Raw genomic sequence first — 19,064 nt, 5'->3', positions numbered from 1 at the left:
TGCATAATTCCCCGTAGGACCACGTTAGACTCGTGATAAGCCAAGAACCTTGTTTTTGGTTTTAACAAACAAGGGGGCCCCGTGGATGCTCCAATGATCTCGTTCCTAATGTGACATAGCACGCAACATAGATGAAACGAACGCTGATCACCATTTGAGTTTTGTGTACTTAAGTTGTCTGCCTTCCCCGAGGGCTTGCTTGGTCACGCGACCACTATAGTGCAGCAGCAGCTCCCATAATAGTACAATCGGCAGAAGATCTGTGTAAGAAGCTTTATGTAGGCTCATGTACTAGAGGTAAAACGCAAGTTTGATTTTATATGATCATGTGGGGTTTGTAACAAACACGAGAACACCCTGTAAGGTATTTGAAGACATTTTGCGATTTGGCAGCGTCGTGATTCAAATTCAGTACATTTATGACAGCATGCGAACATTCAGCTAGTTGAGTTCCCTCAGTTGGCTAACCACAGATTTTGATCTGTGCCATACCCAAATGGTATCCACGAATCATTAAAGTATCTTTGTAGCACAGTCTGTCCGTAACTCATATCATCAACGCAGTATCCACCACCACCAGGTCCGATATGCGCACAGTGGATTTCGGGCCGATATTGCACCATATGCTCATGAACCTCACGACACAGCAATGTATTACGACCCAGCTCATAACTCTTGCCAAATCGTGCGGTTTTGGTCAAAAAGTCATAGCAAGCAGTAGTGTCGGTATACTGCTGATTTGACCCTGTGCAATACTGTTCATGAGTCTCGCAAATTGTATTTGCTAATAGATCGGCCACGTATGCGACAGCTTGGTCAGGCGAGGTAGCATTGATCTTCGTTGCCACACCTCCGATTAGGAAGTCGACTAGGTACTCGAACCAGCGGAACACGGCGTCATATTGAGCAATCTTTCCGTCTGGGTTGAACTCGATCCACGTATCGATCGTGACCGGGATGAGAACTCCGAAGGTGGTTGCGTTGAAAGTTACCACCGTGGTTGCAGAGGCGATGTTGTCGTTAGCGGCAAATTGGGTTATATTATATGCAATCGGGACACCGACAAGACTGACGTGCTCCGGATCCGAAAAGAGACCGAAGATGTATTCGCGGTTGAGCTCATCTCCGTCGAAGGTGCGGGTAATGTCAACACGTCCTTGGACCTATGATTTGTGAGAAATATTCAATAATCATCTAAAAAGGGTTTCGAAGGCATTATGCCTTACATCGGAGGCGAAAATTCTAGATGAATTTCCCTGTGTTTGCTCCAGATTTGCAGGGTAGAGGAAAGCATCCCAAAAGGTCTTTTCAAGATCCCAAAGCTGGTCAAATGTAAAGGTTGGCTTTGCATGCTTTGTTAGGGAGTCTTTGGATGCTTCCACTGAAGCAAACAAGCAGCCCAAGGTAGCTGCAAGTAAGGGTCCCCACAAGGTGGAAAACAAATTCATTCTGGGTTGATGTCACTCTAGCTCCACAGATGCGTTATGAAAGTGGCCATCGAAGATAAATGGCTCTTGGCCCTGGTATAAATAAATCTCTTTTTGCCATATGTTTGCCTGATTTATTTATTATTCGAGGTATGTCAGTTTTGATCTCAGTTAAGGCGCCCCATTGAAATCGGCTGACCCAAAATGTTTACCGTTGGCATGTATTGTTACGAGGACCCCGTTCAGGGGGTCTCGCTCCAATGAAGCTATTTAGGCTTGCGTCTTGCATTAGATGTGGGGATCATCCGGCCTCGCTCGGCAAGGCCCTCTACTGCCGCTTTATTCGTCGAGGGTAGTATTTGCTTTTGTAAGGGTTGAAAATCGGCTATCCCGCCACCGAGAAAAATTGAGACTGACTGAGACATTACTGCAGAATTCAAAGAATATGCATTACAGCGTGTATATTGAATCACGGTTTATCCTATTTTGTTGGCTTGCATATTTGCGGGTGGTAGTTCATCGAATTAAGGCTATTTACAGTAAACCTGGAAGTATTTGGATCCTACAGGTCTTGACCCGAGAATGTTTCACTCCGTTCCTCTCTAACTCTAAACTTTGTCCTTCTTTTTTATCCTTTTTCTACTCGCTATTTTCCAACCCTAATTACCAATTGCAAATGGAACAGTTTAATTGGCACCACTATTAATCAGCAACTGTTGAAGGATAAATGCCCGGAGTAATCGATCACCCAGGGCCCCTTGCAAGATTGCGGATTGTTCAATACCCAATGAACCACTAGTTTTGGTGTAGCACATGGACCAAAGAAAAGAAGTCAATCAAGGTCTCGCAAGTCCAATGTACTGAATTTTCGCAGGTCTAGTTTCGGTGATCAAACCACAGATCCCTCCATATCAGCATCTATATTCGACCCTCCCAACGAAGAGTAGATATTCTATATATTCAGAGGCTTTTGCAATCATCAGTATCTCCTCGCCCCCTCCTATCGAAATATTTACATCATGCGCACACATCCCAGGCCCGAGAGGCGACATTGTAAGCACAGCCTGCGGGTACAGCACGGCCGCACATAGGCGGGGAACAAGGTATCCTCTCCCTGTGGCGTTTGAGGATTCCTGAATTGCATTCTCGCATACTCCCACGCAAAGTTATCATGTCCCCTCCAGAGCTGAGTTGTATGCCCATCTGAAAGCCGAGTTGAACGATATTAATAATCATTCCCTGTAGACCCGTAAAGATGTACTCCCCGTTCAAGGACCTCAATCTCGTCGCCGACCTCAACATACAACCCCATATTTTGCTCTTCGGCCTCCATCAAGTTCCGATCTTCGGGAACACAGTGCATGCCAAGGTAACCGAGTGCCGCCTTATTTCCAGTCTCAATCGTACGGTGCTCGACTAATGTTGTGCTTGGCTGAGGTTTGCCTTTCTTTTTCTCTGGGGGAGGAATATCCGCATCGAATGTTCCCGTATTAGTGTTGACGTTCGGCATAGTGCATCGAGATGTGCGGCAAACAACTGATAGCACGGGAGCTACACTGGCGCGTGGCTTCTCGCTGCTACGAAGTTTGGCTCTTTTAGGCAGTATGCGGTAGCGCTTCCACGTCTCTTCTTCATAGGCGGGAGTGTTTGTGATCCATATGTTTGCCCGGAAGCGAACTGCATTCAAAGGTTGGTTCTCTGGGGGAAGAAGTGCCGACACAGCATGTACCGAAGACAAACTGTTGATATTGACAGGCTGCTGGTCTGTGTAGCCATGTACGGCTGGGGTGCCGATGTACTGAAGTGGCGCAAGGTTCTTATCGGTACGCACGAGGGTATCTGGAGTGCACCCCAACAGCGTGAGACTTTGATCCTTGGGGATTCGCAGAAACTTCTTCAGCTTAGGCAAGGCAGATGCAACTGAAGGTACTTCTCCCATATCAAGGCCCTTTGCGTCACGGGAATGTATACGGAACGTTTTCATCCTCATATGAAGCCGGTCCATCTGAGTCGCTGTGATTTGGAGAGGCACAATGAAGGATACCTGGGGCGTAGCGGAGAGGTTCCATGTATGGAAAAGTGTCTCAAGTCGAGTGGTCCAGTCAGGCATATCTGGGTCTGGAAATGTCAAGACCACACACCCACCTGATTGAACTAACGGGTCGTCTGGATTGCTGTCCTTGGTTGGCAGCCATAATTCTGTCTTGATGAGAGCCATGTTTGGTTTGGTGCGCTGGCTGATGAAACGCCATTCTGACACTGTAGGAGCTTCTGGTTGAGGCATCTCAGTTGCCAGTGCGAAAGACCTATCGTACTTAAAGCCAGCCTTGGTGAGCAAAGCTCGGTCGACCTCCACAGGTCCGCATGACTTGACAGGATGGATGTATATTGCCTTCACACGGGCTAGTCCATCGAGGCGGGCTCCTTCCGGTGCCTTGTATTTCGGGTCATATTGATCAGCCATGTTGCTCTTGTATAAACCGAGTTTCCGTAGATGTTTCAATTTCCTTCGTGTTGCAAAGTTGTTTCCAGAGTATGCAATAGCCGCAAAGAGCAGGCTTATCAGAAGTGATATTGTAACGAAGCCGTATAATACGACTGCAGCATCTAGCGTGCTTGATAAAGAGTGCACATATTGAAGTAGCATTTTCCAAACGTACCCTCTCGTAACGTCGAGGGTAGAACTGTTTCAAATGTTAGTGGCAGAAAGTAAGGTCGAAATGAGTCAACCGGGTGAATGTGAGAATGAAACTCGAGGCAGCCGTCAAGGACGGCAGAATATAAAGAATCTATTGGAGGGAGTGGGTCGTTACACTCTATACCGCCTTTTACGCATCTATACGGATACGCGCTACAGAAGAATACTGATATTATCTACTCGGAGACGTAAATGAAGATTGGTTGTGTTCCTTTTTATGTATTTCAAATATGAGAGAATTATCAGTAAATTTTTACAAGAGACTTCATTCGCAAATGAAAAAAAGTTAGCTTGTATTGATCGTCGCTAGTTGGCCGTGGTCTGCAGAAACAAAATGTCAAGAGTATTAAAAAAAAGACACATGTTATGAAATCCAAGGATTGTTAGTTTCGCAGAGATTTGAATCTCCCCCTTGCTCAAACTGATCCAACCACTCAGCGTCCCACTGAATCAACTCTTCCTCTGTCTCCAAGTAGGCCAAAGCAGCCTCGACTCTTCTCTTCTCTTCTCTCTCACCTTGAACTATTTGCAAATCAGTTTTTAAGCAGCAGACGGAGCCGGTATATAGCATATGAAGACCAAAAGAGCAGTGGCTGCCAAATTGGAGCCAGCGATGGACGTCGTCGCTCCAATAACGACAGACCATGCAGCAAGAAGGCTTCCACCTTCCACAAGAGCATTGCGACGAGGATGTATGTCAGATATGCAAACAGCCGCACAGTTCGAGAGAAATTGCAGTGTTGAGGAGATTGCAGTGAGGCCAAAGGGATTGCTCTGGCCAATAAGTTCGAAATACTACGTCTGGTAGGTATCTGGAGAGGAGCAGGAGATAGATATATTCGCACTCGGGGATATGAGCACCCATTTGCAAAGCAGCCATCAGAGAAATCCTGCGACTGAAGGCCAGGAACAGCGACAACTGTTCTTGATCGATGGTCCTTGGAAAATATCTCTTTCCAGTCGTCTTGCTTGAATTGGGAGGCTCGCCGTCCTCCATGTCGAGGTCCAACTTGAGCAAACTAATGCGCTTAATATACAATGCCCAGAGAACAAAGCGCTTGTCTTTCTTGAGGTGCGTCCATAGCTGCTGGTACTGTTTTAGGAGCCATGATGGTTCTAACAGTGACTTTCTTAGCGATATCGACAAAAAGTGTGCGACATTTTCGACATTACCAATCTCCTTTTCCTTGAGATCTGTCTTGTCCGAAACGACTTGATGCATGCTCTTTAACTCCATTGCAGAACGAGCGCAATGGCTTGCTTGATCAAAAGCCTCTTATGATAAGTAGCAGGATGGGATGTTCAAAGCAATCATTTTATAATGACCAAAATTGTGGACTTGACGTTCACAATATATCTCAATTCGTAAGATATGCGACATGTACGGACCACCAACGGATCTACATATGGGGAAGTACGAGGCAAAGTCCGGGTTCCAGTCTTTCCACAATATGCAGACCTGCTTCGCGCACTTCCATGGCTGTTGATTGTATGGCTCGTTGATTGTATCTGACAGATCCGAAAGGACCAATTGAGTGATGTTGAGGTTGAAAATATCGGCGAAACTATTCGCTCCTCCTCGAAAGTCGTGGGATATCTCCGAAGTTTGGCCGGCATTTTAGCGATCAGATCGTAGCTGTCAAGGCTTTCGTATCAAAGAGACTTATACTCATGCCCTTCATAATTGTTCGTTCGGTGAAATATCAAGTTTTGGAGTTATCATTGGACCAGGAATGCAGTTCACCGGGAAGAATGTGGGAGACAGCTCGGCGAAGAATGAGGAGCAAAACCGAGACTTGACTTTTTTGGAATCTCAGAACTTAGAAATGGGGTATCTAGTTGCGAACAAATTTTTTTGACTGTGATTGTTTTTCCGATATTCGTGATCGATTGTCGCGAGAATTGACCGAAAAAGGGGAAACGCGTAATTGAGGTGCGATCTTTTGAAGTATACCGAAATTCCGAGAACGCCAAAACAAGCCTGGATATATTTAGCCACTTCGGTCACTCATCTTCATAATCCAATATCTCATACATTCTGGAAATACCTCTTATTTACCCAATATTGCGAGATGGCATTCAATCGCTTCCGGCCTACATCGCATTTTATCGCTCCTCATTCGTGGATGAACGATCCATGTGGTGCAGTGTGGATACCAGAGACACAGGAATACCGTGTCTGTTATCAATGGAACCCAGGCACTTCCAAAGGCGGGAATAGTGCCTGGGGAATGGCAAAGAGCAAAGATTTAGTCGCATGGCAGGACTGCACCCCGGCGTTGAGAAACGGCACATCCTACGACTCACTAGGTGTTTTCTCTGGATCAATCGTTTCCAAAATCGTCGAAGGAGAGCGTGTTTTGTACCTTTTCTACACGAGTGTCTCATCCTTGCCAATCCATTGGTCGCTACCGTACGTCGAGGGGTGCGAGTCCCAATCTGTTGCATTCTCAACAGATTTCGGGGAAACATGGCACCGTTATCAATACAATCCGCTTCTAGCATCACCGAAAAATGGCACAAGAACAACCGGATGGCGGGATCCCTTTGTTTCACAGTCGCAGTCTCTTTCCAAGCTGCTGGGGTCAGATGTCGAAACCAACTTCATGATGATTGCGTCGGGCAATCGAGACTTGGGATCTCAGCTTTGCGTGTATCAATCCAATGACCTGCTAGGATGGGAGTCTCTGGGAACAGTGCTAAGAGTAAAGAATGGGTCGAAGATCTCTCCCAGCAGCAAGTTGCAATTTGGTCAGAACTTTGAATGCGCTTCATTCTTTACTCTGGGCCAGCAAGACTATATCGTCGTGGGTGTCGAGGAAGACAGTCATAGCGAAAGACACAATGGGCATTATCTCTTATGGCTTTCCGGCAAATTCACTCTGAAAAACGGCAGCCTGGACTTCGAAATTCAGTCCCACGGATTATTGGACCACGGCATCTTATATGCGGCCCATATCTTTCGTGATCGTGAAAACAGACTACTTCAACTGGGCTGGGCTGACGAAAGTGCAAAAGAGTCTGTCATAGAGTCGCAGGGCTGGGCAGGGTGTCTGGTTCATCCAAGGGAGCTGTTCGAGATCTCTGAGCCTATAACCGATGTTGGAAGAGCGAGCAATAGATGGCTCGTTGACGAAGAATCTGGCAGGATGTCAACACTTGGAATTCGCCCAGCACCACAAGTCACGACTCTCAGATCTGGTTATCCCTCGAATTCGCTTCAGGAGTTTAGCTCAATCCGAACGAAGACCTTTGAACTAACAGCTACCTTCACCAACCTCTCCGGCAACGAGAGGTTTGATTTCAATGTTCGAAAATCGCCTGATAACACCGAAGTTACGAAGCTCATCTTTGATCTCGAGAAGGGCGCAATGATAGTTGATAAAAGCAAGTCTTCTATCCACGGTCTCGGGGAGTCAACTCCTGACTTTGGGGATCTTGACCTCCTCGATGGAGAAGACCTTGTTGTTCGAATCTTTGTCGATGTTTCTCTGGTCGAGATTTACGTGAACAACAGATTCACGCTCACTTCACGTATTTATCCAAGCCTTGAGACTTCGATATGTGCATCATACAACTTTGGGTCATATCCTGAGTCGGCTGTAGATTTGAGACTCTGGGATAGGCTCAGAGATGCATGGCCAGACAGGATCCCCGGTGATACTTTGACAGAGATGGGCGCGCATGAAGGGAATGAGTTGCGTGAGCAGGAGCTTGGAAGAAGCGAAAGTTTTCTCTGTCCTGCTATCGTAGCTTGAAATTTAAGATGTTTGAAGGAAACGTGCATTGTATGTATATCAACTTGACGCGACTCAGTGCAATCGATGTCTGCGTATATTGTGCAAGTATCAAGAGGGGGGAGAGGGGGGGAATTCTGCGGGCAATATCGAATCCCTTCGCTAGGTTTGTACAAATGGGCCTTTATGCTTCTTTTGTGTAAGTCTACAATAGTTCGATCGCAGGATTAAAAGTAGAAAAAAAATTAAGATTCCTCGCAGTAAACGCCATCAATGGACTGTACAATCTATATACCATTTCAAAAAAAGAAAGCCGTAATCCTTCACATCATTCAGTCTGTAATTATTTCTGAGACTTGGTCACAATGACATCAGCAAGTGCCATCAGCGAACCAGTCGACAGGAGCTCCAGCACCTGCACATTGGCATTTGCCTCACGGGCAATCCAGTTACGAATCTCAATCGCAACCAAAGAGTCCAAACCAAGTGAAGAAACGGAGATAGTAGGCTCGATATCCTCAAGGGAAAGCACCAGAACTTGGGCCAGCTTGGCTGCCAAAGCCTTGTAACAAACTTGCAGCTTCTCCTCCTTAGACTCGGAGTTGGCGAACTGCACATGGAGCGGCAGAGCGACCTCGGCTGATTCTCCACCGGCCTGAGACTTGTTGGCCGTGGCCAGGAGACTGAACTTGGCGTCCTGCTCCCAGAAGTGGTCATGGGTGTTAGACTCCAAGCCAGTAATGGCTTGCCCGCCGCATGACTGGGTCAGATCGCCGGTGATGGCCGCAGCCAGAAGTGCCAGCACTTCCGCCTCGGTCATTCCGTCTGTGCCGATGTTCTTCAGTACCTCTTGCTTGCGCTTGGTGTCAACCTCGGCGAGGTAACCCACGTCGCTCACGGCAGTGAGGTCGATTGTTGTGCCAGGGAGACCCTGGCTACGGCGCCACTCCATGAAGCCGTCCAGGAAGACGTTGGCGGCTGAGTAGGCGGCTTGTCCTCGGTTACCGACGACACCGGAAACGGAGGACAGCGCCACGAAGAAGTCAAGAGGAGACTTGGTGAGTGCATCGTGGAGGTTCCATGCGCCGTCGACCTTGCTGGCAGTGACAGCCTCGAAGTCTTCGAGGTCCATGTTCTCGAAGAGCATATCCTGGGAAGACGTTAGTAATTTGCAAACTATAAAAATGTAGCAGGTTGACTTACCCGAAGAACCATTGCACCGTGGACAACACCGCGGATTGGCGGCATATCCGTCATATCCTTCAACATAGCGTCGACTGACTTGCGGGTACTGACGTCGCAAGCCTTGACGGAGATGTTCGTGCCGCTAGGGGCCAATTCATCCATCAGGGCTTGCACGTTCGCATTGACTGTAGCACTTCGTGACACGAGTACAATGTTGCGGGCACCCTTCTGTGACATCCACTTAGCCATGCTTCGACCCAGACCACCAGTACCTCCAATCAAAATATAGGTGGCGTCGGCCTTGAGGATGTTAGAGCCAGTCTTGGCGACGACTGCGTTGACATGATCGCCCTCTTGAGGAATGACCACGATCTTACCCATCGACTTTCCGGTCTGCAAGGCACGGAAAGCGGTCTCAATCTCAGAAATGGGGTAAGACGAGAGAGGGAAGATGGAGTGGATGAAGCCGTGAGCCATGAGGGAGGAAACGTTGTCCAGCAACTGCTTCATCAACCAAGGCCTGTAGGCCGCGATCTTGGTAAGATCGACAGAGTGGAATGAGACATTGTACTCGAAAGGCAGCATGTCCAGACGGGTGTTCTTGGTAATATCCGCTTTACCAATTTCAATGAATCTTCCGAAGGGTGCAAGACATTCCCAGGTTTCGCGGAGCAGATCACCTGCGAGGGAGTTGAGAACGATATCGACACCGCCAGTGACTTCGCGAAGGCTGCGACCGAAGGAAGCATCGCGACTGTAGAAGATGTGGTCCTCGCGGATACCGTACTGCGTGATGAGGAACTCCTTCTTCTCTGCGCTTCCAACAGTCACGTAAATATCGGCCTCGGCCATCTGTGCAAGCATGATCGCGGCCTGACCGACACCACCAGCGGCGGCGTGGATCAAAACCTTCTCTCCGGTTCCATTCTTCAGGCGACCAAGCTCATAGAGGGCATAGTATGCGGTGCAGAAGACAACGGGCACAGTGGCAGCAACCTCGAGCGAGATGTTTTCGGGGATGGGGGTCGCACTGGTTCCCTTGCAGCGTGCGAATGTAGAGTAACCACCCAGGGGCAGAGCCATGACTCGCTGGCCAACCTTCAAGTTGGTGACCTTCTTGCCAATGGAAGAGACAATACCACTGCACTCAATACCGATGTAAGGCTGAGCAAGTTGTCCCATAGTCACGACAATGTCCTTGAAGTTCAGACCGGTGGCCTTGACTTCGATTTCGATTTCATCATCAGCCAGCGGTTCGACTTCGTCGTCTGCAAAGTACAGAGTATCGAGGGCACCGTAGCTGCCAATCTCAAGGTGGAAGCGGCGACCGGGCTGAACAAATGGCTGAGATGAAAGAGTGGCATCGGCACTAGTCTCATTCTTCACGAAGGAATTGAGAGCGACGTCATTCGTGACACGAGGGACAAAGAGTTCGCCATTCTCGGTCTTGAACTCGAAGTCCTTGCAAGGCTCGGCAGATGGGTCAGCTGGCCATAAGGCCTTCATGGCAGCCAAGACAGGCCCAGCTGGCTTCTTCACATCCTCGGCGCTGAGTCCAAGGGTGGCAACCTTGGCAAGGGTTTCGGAGCGTAAGCTGCGAGTGAGACCAACGATCATCTGAGAGTCGGGAGTGTCGTTGCGGTAGACCCAAATGACGTTGGTAGAGTTGAGAAGAGTCTTCTGGATGTTGGCAAAGTCTGACTCTGTAAGGTCACGCAAGGTCTTGGCTGCAGTGTGGAGGATAATAACATGCTCGCGCTTCTGGTTGGCATCGATCTCACTCAGCGACGAGATGGAGGTCGACCAGCGAATGGCTTCCTTGGAGATAGCCTCATTCAGGCGCTCAGCAGCAACTTCAGACTTGCCAAATTGGGCGATCAGAAGTTCATCCTTGGACTCATCGTGGTGGCCGTTGACTCCGTTGGTGTGGCCATTAGTGTGGCCGTTGGCATGTCCATTGGCGTGTCCGTTGGCATGTCCATTGGCGTGTCCATTGGCATGGCCATTGGTTTCCTTAGCCTCAGCAGCCTCCTCGGCAGCCGCACTTTCAATCTCAGCCAAGGACCTCCACTCGAGCTTATAGCAAAGGTCACGGGTACCATTGTCAGCACCTCCAGCGTCGTTGATAGGAGTCATGGTCAGACCCTCCATGTTGATCAAGACCTCACTAGAGTTCGTGGGTGTCACCCACAAGTCGAACTTGGTGGGTTCTGGCTTGGCCAAGTCAGAACCTCCGATACACCAGGCACGGAAGTGGTCACCGGGGGTGGAAGGAATGTTTCCATTGATGACAAGGTTCTTGATCATGGTTGGCATGTAAAGAGTGTCGAGCTCCATACGACCCTTTCCAAGAATAGGCCACACAAGGTGCAGCAGAGCATCCAAAAAGGTAGGGTGGATGGTCAAGGGAGCTTCGAAGTTCTTAGGCATAACCGATTTGGTATCGCGAACGTACAGATCAGCACGCGAGTGATGAGGGTCAGAGAAGCAGTTCTCAAGACCCTGGAAGGGAGTCCCATAGCCAGCGCCGACCTCTGCGAGCACCTTGTACAGATTATCGGTGTCAATCTTGTAAGTAGCAGCACCCTTCACCTCGGTGATTTTCTTTCTGAATACCTTCTCCTCGAACTCGACAGAGTTGACCACAGAGTTCTGCTTCTTGTTCTTGTTGTTGGCGCGAGTTCGGACCAGACCCGTGCAGTGCTCTGTCCAAGACCGCTTGGTGTTCCAAGAGCAAATACGGAATTCATCCCAGGCATCTGAGGTACCACGAGTGCCCTCAGTGTAAGGCTTGAGGGTGATGGTAGTCTCGGCATCCACGTCATCAGTCAAGACAAGGGCGGCACCCACGCTCACTTCGCGGAATTCGAACTGCGAGTTCGCGGCAACGGTGCCGTACTTCTCTGAGCGTCTCCGAGCGGCCTCAATTGCCATAGCCAGATAACCAGCAATGGGGTACACGCTCATTCCCTGCATCTTGTGGTCACGGAGCCAAGGAATATCGTCGAGCCGAACAATGTTTCTCCATGTAGGTTCCAAGTCATTGGAGTAGAATGCCTCGGCACCCAGAACGTCGTTTCGGATTCCATCTCGGAATCTGTGCTTCTCAGTGATACGGGATGTGTGCCAGAACTCCGTCTCGTGCTGCCAGGGGTACCTCGGCAGATCGCGCAGGAAGGTGCGAGAAGCTGTACCCGTGCGAGGGAAATTGATCTCGTTGACATTAAGGGTTCCACCACGCACGTACACGGCACCGGCAGCGTCTTGGACAGACTGGGAGGGGTCGGCTTTCCGGAGAACTGTTGGAGCATAGCCGACCTTGGAAGCGACCGATGTGCCAAGTGTTTTCAGGGTGTCAAGAATGGGACCCTTGAGCGCAGAATGAGGTCCAACTTCAATGAGTAGGTTGGGCTTGTCCTCGGCGCCACACATCTTGCTGAGGGCGTTGGCGAAAAGCACCGACGAGGTCAAGTTCTGCACCCAGTAGCTCGGGCCAAGGTCGGTCGCCTGGCCAATTCCACCGGTCACAGAAGAGAAGAAGGTAGCAGTGGCAGTGTCCGATGGTTGTACTGACTCAATGGCGGACAAGTACGCCTCACTGACGTTCTTCATGTGGTCGGAATGGTAAGCGACGTCAATCATGAGCTTACGGTTGAAGATCTTCTTCTCTTCGAGAATGAGTTGCAGCTCCTCAATAGCCGGGACATCACCAGAGATGGTGACACTGGAAGGGCTGTTGACACAGGCCACAGTAGCGTATCCAGCGGAGAGGGTCTTCAGCATCGGCTTAATGTCTTCCACACTGGAGCCAACGGCCATCATAGTACCCTTGAGGTCGGGGTAGGTGCTCTTCAACAACTCGGTCATTTGACCACGGCGGTACGCAAGGGTCATGGCACCCTCGAGGTCGAAAATGCCAGCAGCGTACGCGGCGCCGATTTCACCGGAACTGTGACCAACGACCGAGCTCGGACGGATACCCCAGGAGCGAAGCAAGTCAACAAGGGCAACCTGCAGAGCAGTGCATGCCGGTTGACTCAGGTAAGGCGTGTTGATCCGGGAGCTTTCCGCATCCTTCTGCAGCTCCTCGAGAAGTGAGAAGTCAGCACCCAAGTCCTGTGACAGGCATTTGTCGGCGCGCTCGACGGCAGAGGCAAAGATAGGGTATTCATCCATCAGAGGCATACCCATCTGAGCCCACTGGGCTCCCTGTCCAGTGAAAACAAATGCGACCGAAGGACCGTCACCTCCGACCACACGGGCTGGGTTGATCTTCATCTGCGCAAGTTGAACACCAGCATCGTTGAGGGACGTAGCGGACAGAGCGATACGGAATGGAAGGTGAGACAATTTGCTTCCAACTGTATAGGCGAAGTTGCTAAACAAGGTGTTTTCAAAGACCTCGGGACGTTGCTCGAAGTAGATACCGTAGTCACGGCTTCTCTGGCGAAGAGCTTCTCGGTCATTTGCTGAGATCAAAATCAGACGGCGCTTGCCTTCTTTTTCCTTCAAGGTCTCTTCTGGTGCCGTCTGCGAAGGACCCTTTTGCAATACAGCATGCGCGTTTGTACCACCGAAGCCGTAGTTGGAAATACTGATATATTTCTTGCCACGGGGCCACGGGCGCGTCGAGTTCACGACCTTCATGTTCCACTCGGCTAACGGGATCTTGGGGTTGGGCTTCTTGTATTCGGCATTGGGGAGTAGAAGCCCACTATCGAGCATCATGGCGGACTTGATGACAGAAACAATACCACTGGCACCTGTTGAATGGGAGATTTACAGTTAGCAATAAAGAAAAAGAAGAAAGGAGTCTTGTTTACCTTCCAGGTGGCCAACATTGGTCTTGACTGATCCTATATAAAGCGGGTTTCTCGCGTTTCGGTTCTCTCCAAGTACTGCATGAATAGCAGTTGCCTCGATGGGGTCTCCGGCCGCGGTACCTAGACGATATTAGCTTACTTGGGCTTTCAGTTAGGATTTAGTGACATACCTGTGCCGTGGGCTTCGACGTAGCCACAGTCTGCTGGGTTCAAGTTCGCTTCCTTATACACCCGGCGGATTAAATCCTCTTGGGACTGGCCATTTGGTAGGGTAATTCCCTTAGTTCTTCCATCTTGGTTTACACCAGAATGAGTAACCACAGCACGGATGGGATCGCGATCGCGGATCGCAGCAGAGAGAGTCTTGAGCATAATTACACCGGCGCCCTCGCCACGGGCAAATCCGGATTTTCCTCTCTCTTCAAACGCGTATGTTCTTCCCTCTTCGCTGAGCAATCTGTGGAAATGTGAAGGTCAACCACTGCCGGGTAAAAAGAGGTGAACCATCCCCATTGGGGATGAAGGACTCACTGCTGCATAGACATGGAAATGGAGTTTTCAGGGTTCAAAAGCAAGTGGCAACCACCCACAAGGGCCTCGGTGGATTCTCCGTTCCTCAGACTCTGCACAGCAGTGTGCAAGGCAACGAGAGAAGACGAACAGGCCGTATCCACTGTCAAACTGGGGCCCTTTAGGTCGAACATATATGAAATTCGGTTAGCCTTAAGACCAGGGGCACACCCCGTGGCTTGAAACATGGGAGTCGTCTCAGTATCGCGCATGTTGTTAGACTCGTAATCTGCAAAGTTTCCTCCCATAAAAACACCGACACTACGTCCGGCCATATATTCTCTGGGAATACCGGCGCTCTCCATTGCTTCATATGCACATTCCAGCAAGAAGCGGTGTTGTGGGTCCATGGCAACGGCCTCCTGGGCACTGACGTTGAAGAAAGGTGCGTCAAATCGTGAAACATCACCAACGAAGTAGCCACCTGTTTGATTGGAGGTGCCTGCTTTCGAAGGGTTCGGGTGGTGGTAGGCTTCTGGTGACCACCGTTCCTTGGGGATGGGGCACCAGCCGCTTCGCCCTCTTGTGCATAGTTCCCATAGATCACTTGGGGAAGAGACCTGACCAGGAAGTCGGCAGGAGTATCCAATAATCGCAATGGGTTCCAGAGCCGGGGACTCTCCCGGAGACTGTGGCCCATTGGCGCCTGCTGTAGTGTCCATAGCTGGGGACATCTTTCTGGGTTTGTTCAAAAGGAGTGAATAGTGATAGTAAGGATGGGCAAGTATTAAGGACTGCTATATGCCAGTCTGGAGCCCAGCGCGAAAGGAAGGAGGGAATAGAATGCAAAGGAGATGAAGGAATACAGAAGACAAAAAGGAGAAAAGAAAAAGATGTACAGAATAAGGACAGACCAGTTCACACGTGTAAATTCTTCTCTGTAAAAGACAGAGAACAGACGGCCCACTTAGTGAAAGAAAAGCAGGACGATCGGCAATTTTAAATCACAGACGGGGCTATCTGACAACTGAGAGTACAAATACAGACGGCATTGGGTAAGATGTCCAAGTTCTGCCTCGTACATATGCAAAGTCTCCAGATTAGGGGTTGGCCCAAGACCAACAGGAGTTTGGCAAACCCTTCCGTAGTGGGGAGCTATGCACCTGTTTCAATTTTCGGGATTGATAAATCCAATCAAGTTAACGCAATACTTAGACTTTATGGCTCCTTTGTAAAAAATTGGGGACTTGATCTATGGGTCTTGTTCCTGCATCTGATTTGATTATATGTGGATCAACTAAAGTGTGGCTGTCTGCCGATCCCATCGCCTTAGAGAAATAGCCTATGGATCATATACGTCGATCGAAGGGATTCGGGATCAGGGATCGGCAAAGCTCCCCCAACATTTTATTAAATATTTTCAGGTCCGTAGCGTTTGCCATTGACTTAATTACCTTCGACCCTGTTCAATTCATCCTCTCATTATTAGTATACGACGGTTTTTGATCATGCATTTCCTATGTCTTCACGGTGCCATTGGCAACACTGATGTGAGTGCGCAGAATTGAGTGTGCGAAATTGGAGTCGTGCTAACAGATACGCAGAATATCACCATTCAGCTAGGTAACTAGCCCCCGAAAGATTGGTCTTATGGTTGTTGACAGGGAAATCTACAATCAGCACCTCTACAGAAGGATTTGGGGTCAGACGCAACTTTTCACTATATCAACGGACCCCTGCCTTTTATCCCTCCACCAGGTAAATTTTCCCTCAGGATAGAGGCGTGTATTTGCGGCCTAACCAACGCTACAGGATTTGAGGAATACTTCGGAGTCGGACCGCATTACCGGTGGGCTGACGATGGCCAAGCGCCAGAAGATTCGTGGATTATGCGCATTCGCGGCAATGCAGCTCCCAGCGACGATACAAACAACGAGGATGCGATGAGAGGGTTACTTGGAGAAGGGTCTTGTAAGAACCACCCCGAGCTCATGAAATACATCTACGACGCACTAGAGCGGAATCCCGAGATCAGTGGAATTATCGCATACAGCGAAGGAGCTATGGCTGCTTCCACTTTCATTTTGGATGAAGAACGCCGGCATCGCGAGGAAGGTCGGGAGCGCCAGATCAAATGCGCCATGTTCGTCGGTGGCTGGCCTGCCATGAGACCGAACAGCGGATTCATTCTCGCAGACGACGGAGGAGAGGAAATGATCGACATTCCCACTCTCCATGTTGTGGGTGCAAATGGTAATAAATGATGCCTCCCCTATCTTTTTGACACTTGGCTGATCTATCTATGCAGATCCCTTCCGATACGGCTCTGAAGCCCTTTACGACATCTGCGATCCTGACACTGCCGAATACTTCGATATGGGTAAAGGACATGTCATTCCACGGTCTGGCTTAGTGATCGGAGAATTGAGCAATGCCCTTCGGGGATTGGTCAAGAAGACAGAACCGGAAGAGTAAGGAGTAAGGGGCTGGGGGATCGTATCGCAAGATCGTACCTTTTCATGTATTATTACGTCGGTGGTGGGTCGGATCGGCTGCTGAGGAACGAGTGATCGAATCCTAATTTCAATCGCGCACTATCGGTAGTGTCTCGGCTCATCACCGGGTTCGAGATCTGCAGCGCTAGAATGTAATTGTTGTACTTTACTAGAACCTCCACTAAAAAGTGGAACGTTGGGTTTATGGCCCAAAGCTGAAAACTTTCCTAGGCATCTCGTACTCAGGGGTCCCGATCGTCCACTGTGGAGATAACTAGTGAAGTATCCAAATTAATTGGATGTTATGATTCTGTTGACTGTAAATGGAGTACACCTGAGCTCCGTACTATACGTGTTCTATTTGAGCGCGGGAACAAATCATTTAAAATGGTAGGGATCATCGAGAGCTGTTTTCACGACCCAGATAGGACTGTGGAATTGCTCTCTGTCACGGTTTCCTTTGCCTTCTCTCCAACTCTTCAACCAAATTGGCATTTCAGCTTTCAAAATGCGTTTCTTGTCTCTTCACGGTTCACTGAGCAGTGGCCCTGTAAGTGAATATCGTCCCTGAAGTGGGGTCACCGGGATTATACTGATTGTCGCAGACTTTCGACGCGCAGCTAGGTATCGTTGAATTGCTGATGGAGAAGTTATCATACACTGACTCGTGAAATAGGGCCGTTGCAACAAAATTTGGCCGCCGACAACGCAGCTTCATTTTATTTCATTAATGCGCAGCTATACGGCAAGGCCCCCGAAGGTGTGATACACTCGCGATGATTGAATTGAAGCGATCTAATAGAGGCAGGAAATGAGGGATTTTTTGGACCCCCGCCACACTACCGCTGGCTTGACTACCAGGGTGTTGAAACAGAAGCACTACACCAATCAGTACGCGGCGCGCGAGGCAACTCAGATGCTCCCGCAGAAGAGCTTCTCAGTGGGATGATACCTGTTGATATCACCTGGGCCAACCATAAAGATATTATGGAGTATCTCGACAAGAAACTTGAGGAGAATCCTGATATCGAGGGCATCTGTGGATACAGTGAAGGAGCCTCTATCGCATCGACGTACATCTTGCACGAGCAAAAGATGGAGCAGGAGCACGGCCGCCCTCGGCGGATTAAGTGTGGTATTTTCTTCACGGGCCTGCCCCCAATCGACGAAAAGAAAGGGTATATCTTCGCTGATCAGCGAGAGGAGATGATTGATATCCAATCGATCCATGTCATTGGCGCAGCTGGTACGTGTTGTCTTTTTATGGAAGAAAGAAATCTCTCGACGGTTAGCTAATTGTTACGTTTTTATGGATAGACCCTTTCCGTTGCGGCGCCGACTCGCTATACAACGTCTGTGACCCCGATACGGCCCAATTCTTCGATACTGGCAAGGGACACACTGTTCCACGCTCAGGACCTATCATCACTGAGCTTGGAGATGCGATTCGAGAAATGATTCAGAGGGCCAAGGAAGAATGAAGGAATTAGCCCCGTAGGAGATAAACTGCTTGGTGTCGCAGAAGTAACAGTTGCGCGGTCATTGCATATAAATTACCTCTCCATCGATATTGTAGTCGTATAACTATAATAACCTTATCGCGAACCAACTTGGCGTATTGGTCGTGTACTAACGAATTGTTGGGTGTCTGAGGTATCCACAGCTTTCCCCATTTCTCCACGTTCTGCTCTCAGCGGCTCGAAAGAAATTATTTCTCAAGAACTAATCAATTTTTAAATCGATGTATCCAGGTCTGAGAACCAATGTCAGATAAGTAAAAATTGATTGCCATATTCAGGTGATCCCTTGTATTGTACACTTTTTAAGTAAATGTGGGTTTCTAAACACAAACAGGATCAAACCCCGAACATGAGCGAAAACCCACCATTGAATCGAAAGACTAATGAATGACAGGCCCCACTCAAATTTCCTTGGTTTTGTGCAATAAATTTCGGGGATTTTGAAGGATTGCAAAAAAAGAAAAAAAGGCAATCTCGGGCTTGGCGATCGAGTGTTTTCATTGCCGGTGATGGGAGTCTTAAAGCCGGTGACCCACCCCTGCAGCTAGTCAGAAAAGTAAGAATGCTCCGAGAAAAAACAATAACTGCTGTCACGCCTTATTCGGCGAGGCATTGATTTTTAGAAGTCTAATTTCAAACATGCGATCTAAGGATCTAAGGATCAACATA

General features: G+C 49.0%; 6 protein-coding genes across 6 annotated transcripts; 3 read left to right on the top strand and 3 right to left on the bottom strand.

Moving 5' to 3' along the window:
* Positions 1-455: 455 nt before the first annotated feature.
* On the bottom strand, positions 456-1,448 carry PENARI_c006G07150 (uncharacterized protein; the record flags this gene model as incomplete). Its single annotated transcript, XM_022630431.1, has 2 exons — positions 456-1,163; positions 1,227-1,448. 2 exons carry the CDS (start codon positions 1,446-1,448, stop codon positions 456-458), a joined length of 930 nt encoding a protein of 309 aa, XP_022489574.1.
* A 1,204-nt stretch (positions 1,449-2,652) lies between these two features.
* PENARI_c006G03576 (uncharacterized protein) lies at positions 2,653-5,362 on the bottom strand (the record flags this gene model as incomplete). The annotated part of the gene is made up of 3 exons (XM_022630257.1): positions 2,653-4,111; positions 4,971-5,241; positions 5,299-5,362. 3 exons carry the CDS (start codon positions 5,360-5,362, stop codon positions 2,653-2,655), a joined length of 1,794 nt encoding a protein of 597 aa, XP_022490040.1.
* An 835-nt stretch (positions 5,363-6,197) lies between these two features.
* Positions 6,198-7,883, top strand: PENARI_c006G01043 (glycoside hydrolase family 32 protein; the record flags this gene model as incomplete). The annotated part of the gene is made up of 1 exon (XM_022630136.1): positions 6,198-7,883. One exon carries the CDS (start codon positions 6,198-6,200, stop codon positions 7,881-7,883), a length of 1,686 nt encoding a protein of 561 aa, XP_022489470.1.
* A 322-nt stretch (positions 7,884-8,205) lies between these two features.
* Positions 8,206-15,114, bottom strand: PENARI_c006G07519 (type I polyketide synthase; the record flags this gene model as incomplete). The annotated part of the gene is made up of 5 exons (XM_022630443.1): positions 8,206-9,012; positions 9,066-13,810; positions 13,871-13,990; positions 14,041-14,327; positions 14,402-15,114. The coding sequence occupies 5 exons, from the start codon at positions 15,112-15,114 to the stop codon at positions 8,206-8,208; spliced, it is 6,672 nt and encodes a 2,223-aa protein (XP_022489554.1).
* A 774-nt stretch (positions 15,115-15,888) lies between these two features.
* On the top strand, positions 15,889-16,855 carry PENARI_c006G08946 (uncharacterized protein; the record flags this gene model as incomplete). The annotated part of the gene is made up of 4 exons (XM_022630510.1): positions 15,889-15,930; positions 15,985-16,003; positions 16,193-16,633; positions 16,689-16,855. The coding sequence occupies 4 exons, from the start codon at positions 15,889-15,891 to the stop codon at positions 16,853-16,855; spliced, it is 669 nt and encodes a 222-aa protein (XP_022489976.1).
* Positions 16,856-17,383: 528 nt separating this feature from the next.
* Positions 17,384-18,356, top strand: PENARI_c006G04391 (uncharacterized protein; the record flags this gene model as incomplete). The annotated part of the gene is made up of 5 exons (XM_022630294.1): positions 17,384-17,425; positions 17,481-17,499; positions 17,552-17,635; positions 17,684-18,121; positions 18,193-18,356. 5 exons carry the CDS (start codon positions 17,384-17,386, stop codon positions 18,354-18,356), a joined length of 747 nt encoding a protein of 248 aa, XP_022489610.1.
* Between the last annotated feature and the right edge of the window lie 708 nt (positions 18,357-19,064).

The sequence above is a fragment of the Penicillium arizonense genome (genome assembly GCF_001773325.1).
Source record: "Penicillium arizonense strain CBS 141311 chromosome Unknown PENARI_contig006, whole genome shotgun sequence".
Classification (NCBI taxonomy): Eukaryota; Fungi; Ascomycota; class Eurotiomycetes; order Eurotiales; family Aspergillaceae; genus Penicillium; species Penicillium arizonense.
Note: the sequence above shows the minus strand (reverse complement) of the source record. Positions and strands in the feature narration are given on the sequence as shown.